General features: G+C 38.6%; 1 protein-coding gene across 3 annotated transcripts; it reads right to left on the bottom strand.

Moving 5' to 3' along the window:
* Positions 1 to 99: 99 nt before the first annotated feature.
* Positions 100 to 4945, bottom strand: LOC135246585 (uncharacterized). Of its 3 annotated transcripts, XM_064319984.1 has the most exons (5): positions 4813 to 4944; positions 1787 to 2104; positions 1160 to 1420; positions 479 to 808; positions 100 to 119 (listed from the first exon to the last, which is right to left on the bottom strand). In XM_064319984.1, the coding sequence occupies exons 1-5, from the start codon at positions 4877 to 4879 to the stop codon at positions 115 to 117; spliced, it is 981 nt and encodes a 326-aa protein (XP_064176054.1). In that variant the 5' UTR covers positions 4880 to 4944; the 3' UTR covers positions 100 to 114. The 3 variants fall into 3 exon arrangements, with proteins under 3 accessions (XP_064176054.1, XP_064176052.1, XP_064176053.1); XM_064319982.1 differs by lacking the exon at positions 100 to 119 and having other exon boundaries at positions 177 to 808; positions 4813 to 4945; XM_064319983.1 differs by lacking the exons at positions 100 to 119; positions 4813 to 4944 and adding an exon at positions 3267 to 3664 and having other exon boundaries at positions 177 to 808.
* Positions 4946 to 5190: the final 245 nt, after the last annotated feature.

The raw sequence follows: 5190 nt of genomic DNA, 5'->3' as shown, positions 1-5190 counted from the left end.
GAAAATTTTTTATTATTCAGATAGCATCCATTATTAGTCATACAGTTTCTGTATGGTGCACTACCTTTATGATTTGGGATCAGCGCTTCTGTTACTTACTGTTAGCCCATGGCTTTAGTCTGTTACATTACATGATGCAATATATTGGAGGAAAATGCTTGTGTTTCATCATCATGTTTAAGTATACTGTTATTTATTCAGTCCTGTAAATTCTGTAAGAATAATTACATTCAGGCATCTTATCCAGAGCGACTTACACAATTTATAACAAAGAGTTTATACAGCTGGATATATACTGAAGCAATGCAGGTTAAGTACCTTGCTCAAGGGTAGAACAGCAGTGTCCAACATGGGAACTGATCCTGTGATCTTTAGGTTACAAGACCAGCTCCTTACCCATTGTACTACACTGCCACCCAATAATACATAATTAATTATGATACATGCTGCATAAGCTAAACCTGAAGTGCAGACTTACCCTGAACAGTTACCAGAGTTACTGAGGTTATCGGGTAGGGTCCACAGAAACATAAGTACCTTCCACTGTCTCCAAACTTCACTGGTGAGATTCTCAGAGGGAAATTAGATCCATCGTAGCGCTCAGATGAGAATCTCTCTTTATCTACCTCCATGGAAATCGAAGCATTCTTATATTTATCAGCTGAGGCCACAATGATTGCATTTGTTCTAGATGATGGCTCCCATTGCCAATATTCTGCTCTGTATGAGGCTGGAGAACGGCAGATTAGCATCACCTCACTGCTGTTCAAACTCCCTCTGTACAGAGTGTGCTGTGGGCCATATGTACCTGAGGAATAAAGCTGTGGTTAGAATGCCTGTCTGCACAGTCAGCACATATGCTACTGCTACAGGTAGTGAGCAACAAATAGAAAAACATCAAAGAACTCACACAGAGTTGGTGGAAGAGTAAAACTCAGGCTTCATTACAGAATAGCCTACAATACATACCCCACCTCCAACCATGAAATCTAGCCTGGCAGGTCTGTTTCTAAACATACCGTTCTGGTATATTACTTTACTTGAATTTATCTTTAGTCTTAATGAATAAAGTCTTGCACAAGTTTGTTTATGAAAAAAGGTTAAAGCTCAGGATGCTTTTGTAAATTCTCTAGTGAAAACCGTATCCATAGTAACATACCCTTGTAGACTTGAAGTGTCCTGGGAATGCTGAAAATAAGTGCTCCGTTCCATCTGAGTGTGCAGTTATACGTTCCCTCACTGTATCGGTCAGCACTGTGGATGATGATGTGGGCAGTGTTGTTGTAGATCAGCGTTGTGTTAGCAGTAGGTTCTCTGTCCCTTTCCCAGTCCAGTGTAGCTGAATCTGGAAGGTGTGATACTTCACAGCTCCTGATCACATCAGAACCTTCTTTTACACTGGACCAGCGAGATGGTTCCACTGCAGGAGCAAAGAGCAATTGATTTAGAGAAGCTTGTGAACTTTTCAATAAAATCATTGCGTGGGTTACATCTAAAAACAAGCCATCAAATTTAAAGAAATATACAGCCCTCCAGGTCTGGGAATTGTTGGGAATTCTATGGAGAGGTGGAAGAGAAAACATAACCGTGAAATGAAATTTTCCACCTTGGTTTTTTCTGCTATGTACTCAGAAATGGACAATTCTTCACTCTCTAAGAGGTTATTTAACACTTAACATTTTTACTGTGCAGCTTTACATGCACATTAGTTAAATCTAATTTCAGATTAAACTGAATCATCTTATTAATAATATAATTTATAAAATGCATCAAAACCTGAATTTACCTTTTACAGCAAACACCTCAAACTGGGCCATTTTCATTTTCTCTGGTTTAGTTTGAATAAAAGTAAAAACTCCTGCATTTTGTAACTCTGGTCTGAGAATGATGTCATACGTTCTTTCCTTTGAAATAGACTCCTTTGCCTTTGGCAAATTCCATGAATAATTCCACGTAGACTGTATAGTTATTATCCGAGTGTTTGTGTAGCTTCCATCATGTGACGTCCACTCCCAGATTAATTCTGTCCCATTGGTCTCAGCAGGGGCTTGTAGAGAAACCCCCTGTCCCTCCCCAGAAAGGAAGTATTTGTACTGTACCAACACTGCAGAAAGAGAACATACCAAATACAGAGATCTAACTAAGCACAAAACATGATAATACTGCATTTCAGTATGGAGGGAAATTACAGTTAGTTCATTAAAGATAAACAACAGATGATTAAACCCAGGTTAATCTGGAGGATTATACAGTTCTATAAATAGAGATAAAAATGTAATCCCTATAGTTGTAATGAATATTTCAGCTATATTTTACTCAAAAATGGAAAAGTATTGTTTGTACCGATTATAGTCATGCTTTTAGTCCCAAGATCTGCATAATTACTTTTTTCTGTCCTCAATGTGGTTGTAGCATATAGCAAAGATATTCTTTTCAACATCCTGTGGTAGCCTACTAGTGGAAGGAGGCAAAACAGAAATTAAAACTGTTTGCCTTACTCTTAATCTGAAATGAACATTTTTATATTCTGATAATGTTTGTGTTTTATGAATTTTATCACTGAATGACATGGATTGTTTTGGATAGTGTATGGAGTGATTGTAAATCTGGCTTAATGATAAAGTTACGATACTATGTCTTGAATTTGCATATATTACAGCATGTACACTGCTTTACTAACAATATCAATCACACTATCATTAATAATTTTTTAATAGAATTTCACATTTGAAAAGTACTATGTGTAACTGCTTGGCAGGACTTTCACTGATACAGGTAGTACGCTGAAACATTGAAGCTTTTGTCTCCTCTCAAATTTTAAACTGAAAACAAACATACAAAAAAAGAAAAAGGAGCCTGGATCATTTAATATAGTAGTAGCAGTCTGTGTGATAGTGTTTCTCCTATAAATAAGACTTTTTATACAAATGTATGCATTTTTATACTGTAGTTTTTTCTATGTGCTGCTACAGTATGTGACTATACTATAGTTACTTCCTCTTTTAAACTGAAAAAAAGAGTCTGAACCAATGTATATAGTAGTAGCAGTCTCTGTGACACTCCTTCTGTTATAGTAAGACTGTCTTTTTCTATGTTCTGCTATGTGACTGTATCATACTTTACTTTTCTATAGTAGAAAGAATTGGCAGTTTATCCATTGTGAGGTTCTATTATTCTTGTACATTTTAATGAATTTTAAAGAGTTTTATATATTAAGAAATTAAGAAATTAATTAATATATTATTGAGGCAGAAAGAGGGACTCACCCTCAGCTGAAAGTAGATGACAGTATCCTGACATCCACAACACGGTCCACAACAGTACCATTGCCATGGCTGATGCTCTATGCAGCTGTTCTTACTAGTGTCTAGCCTATTCACAGCGGTATACTTTACAGGAAATGGCTAGGAAGGACCTCATCTGCCACATTACCTGACAAGCTGGGTGCAAGCAAGCAAAACCACACTGAGATGCATTGAGTCTGTGTGCAAATAAACCCTTAAGAGCCCGGACAGAAAGCGAAATAGTTGTCACCACTGCAATGTTCTAAGAAGTCAGAACTTGCTAAAATACTGTAATAAGCACAGTCATGTGTCTTGTTTATAAAATTCTAAATGGCCAGTCCCACCGCCACACACTACCTTTCTAAAGAAAACCCCTTTGAAGGGTAGGTTTTTTGGAATGTTTCTTCAGTGTTCTGGTTCAGTGTTCCAGAACTCCATTGCTTTTGATTTCCAGCAGCGATTGCTACATCAGCATTAGAACATTAATGTATGAACATTCTAATCGCATATTGGGAGCTTCCAGGCTTATACAGAAATCTAATAATAGCTCAACCATATCTGTAGGAAAGTGGGAACTGTGTAGTTTCAGGAGGGAAAAGCACTTTTAGCTACTCACAGTTCTAGCCACACTGCCACTAGCCACTGTGGTGCTAGGAAGGGAGTTTGATTGCTGCTGTCCACCAGGGGGCAGCACCGGCCCCACATGCACACACAGGTATGGACACAGCTGTGCTGTATTGTAATCACTAGAGCAGTGGCCTATTACCTGATCATTGGGCCTAATAAAAGGCCTGGTGCTCAGACCTAAAGGAGAGAGCTTAGGGGGAGTGGTGTGCTGGACTGTGTTGGGTGTAAATTGTTGCGTCTGAGTTTTATTATTTTGCCTGAGAAGCCTTTGGTTGCCAGATGGGCCTTTTTCCTAGTTTAGTGGAGGATTCTGTTGGGTTGGCTTTTTATAGGCAATGAATAACAGAATGTCTGTTCGCCACATGATCAGTAGCCACCCTCAGCCCTGCATTATACCACACAAACTTGCCCATCACATCACTCCTTTGCCAGTACACTTAGGTCATGGCTAAAGGACAACCAACTGACAACCAACAATGCATGCAAGTTTTTCCTGTTTGTCTAGTTCTTCTATTTATTTCATCATGATTTGACTTTCATGTTGATTGCTACATGTAGCAGGCTACCATGTGCTGTATGTTGCGGTGTTTGCATGCAGCATGCTACAGTCTTTTGTCTGCTTTTCTGTGTGTGGCAGTCACCATTGCCATGGCTGATGCCCTGCATAGCCTTTTTTACTGGTGTCCAGCCTTTTAACATGGTATACATCACAGGAAATGGCTCAAAAAAACAGGAAGTTCAAACTATTTTATCAAAGCTATTTTGGAGGAGAGGTACAGTTACTGTGGTAACTGCAGGCAGAGGCCAGGGGGAAATGGTTAATTACCATTATTATGGGCTTTATATATGAATAAATAAATTAATTAATTAATATATGATATACGTGGAACGAGGGCCTCACTCTCAGCTGAAAGTCTGCGATAGTATCCTGATATCCACAACAGGGTCCACAACAGTACCATTGCCATGGCTTATGCCCTATGCGGCACTTCTTACTGGTGTCTAACCTTTATACAAGGTATACTTTACAGGAAATGACTCAAAAAAACAGGAAGTTCAAACTATTTTATCAAAGCTATTTTGGAATAGAGGTGTGATTACTGTGGTAACTGCAGGCAGAGGCCAGGGAGAAATGCTTCGTTCGGCCCAGAAAACACTGCATGTGCTGCCGGTGTCACAGTCACTAACTGTGTTTTATTTTGGGTTCTTATAATAATTAATGATGCAGTTCCTTTCACAGCTGCTTTATTATTAAAAATAAAAAGTATTCTTCTTAACA

Source organism: Anguilla rostrata, unplaced genomic scaffold (assembly GCF_018555375.3).
Source record: "Anguilla rostrata isolate EN2019 unplaced genomic scaffold, ASM1855537v3 scaf0545, whole genome shotgun sequence".
In the NCBI taxonomy this organism is placed as follows: domain Eukaryota; kingdom Metazoa; phylum Chordata; class Actinopteri; order Anguilliformes; family Anguillidae; genus Anguilla; species Anguilla rostrata.
The sequence above is the reverse complement of the archived record's forward strand: the minus strand, read 5'-3'. Positions and strand labels throughout refer to the sequence as shown.

Coding starts and splice junctions, on each gene's coding strand:
- LOC135246585 (XM_064319982.1), bottom strand. CDS start 4,879: ATGGCAATGGTACTGTTGTGGACCCTGTTGTGGATATCAGGATACTAT. Junction 1,421..1,786: donor TGAGGTGTTTGCTGTAAAAG/GTAAATTCAGGT, acceptor TTGCTCCTGCAG/TGGAACCATCTCGCTGGTCC. Junction 809..1,159: donor GACACTTCAAGTCTACAAGG/GTATGTTACTAT, acceptor TTTATTCCTCAG/GTACATATGGCCCACAGCAC.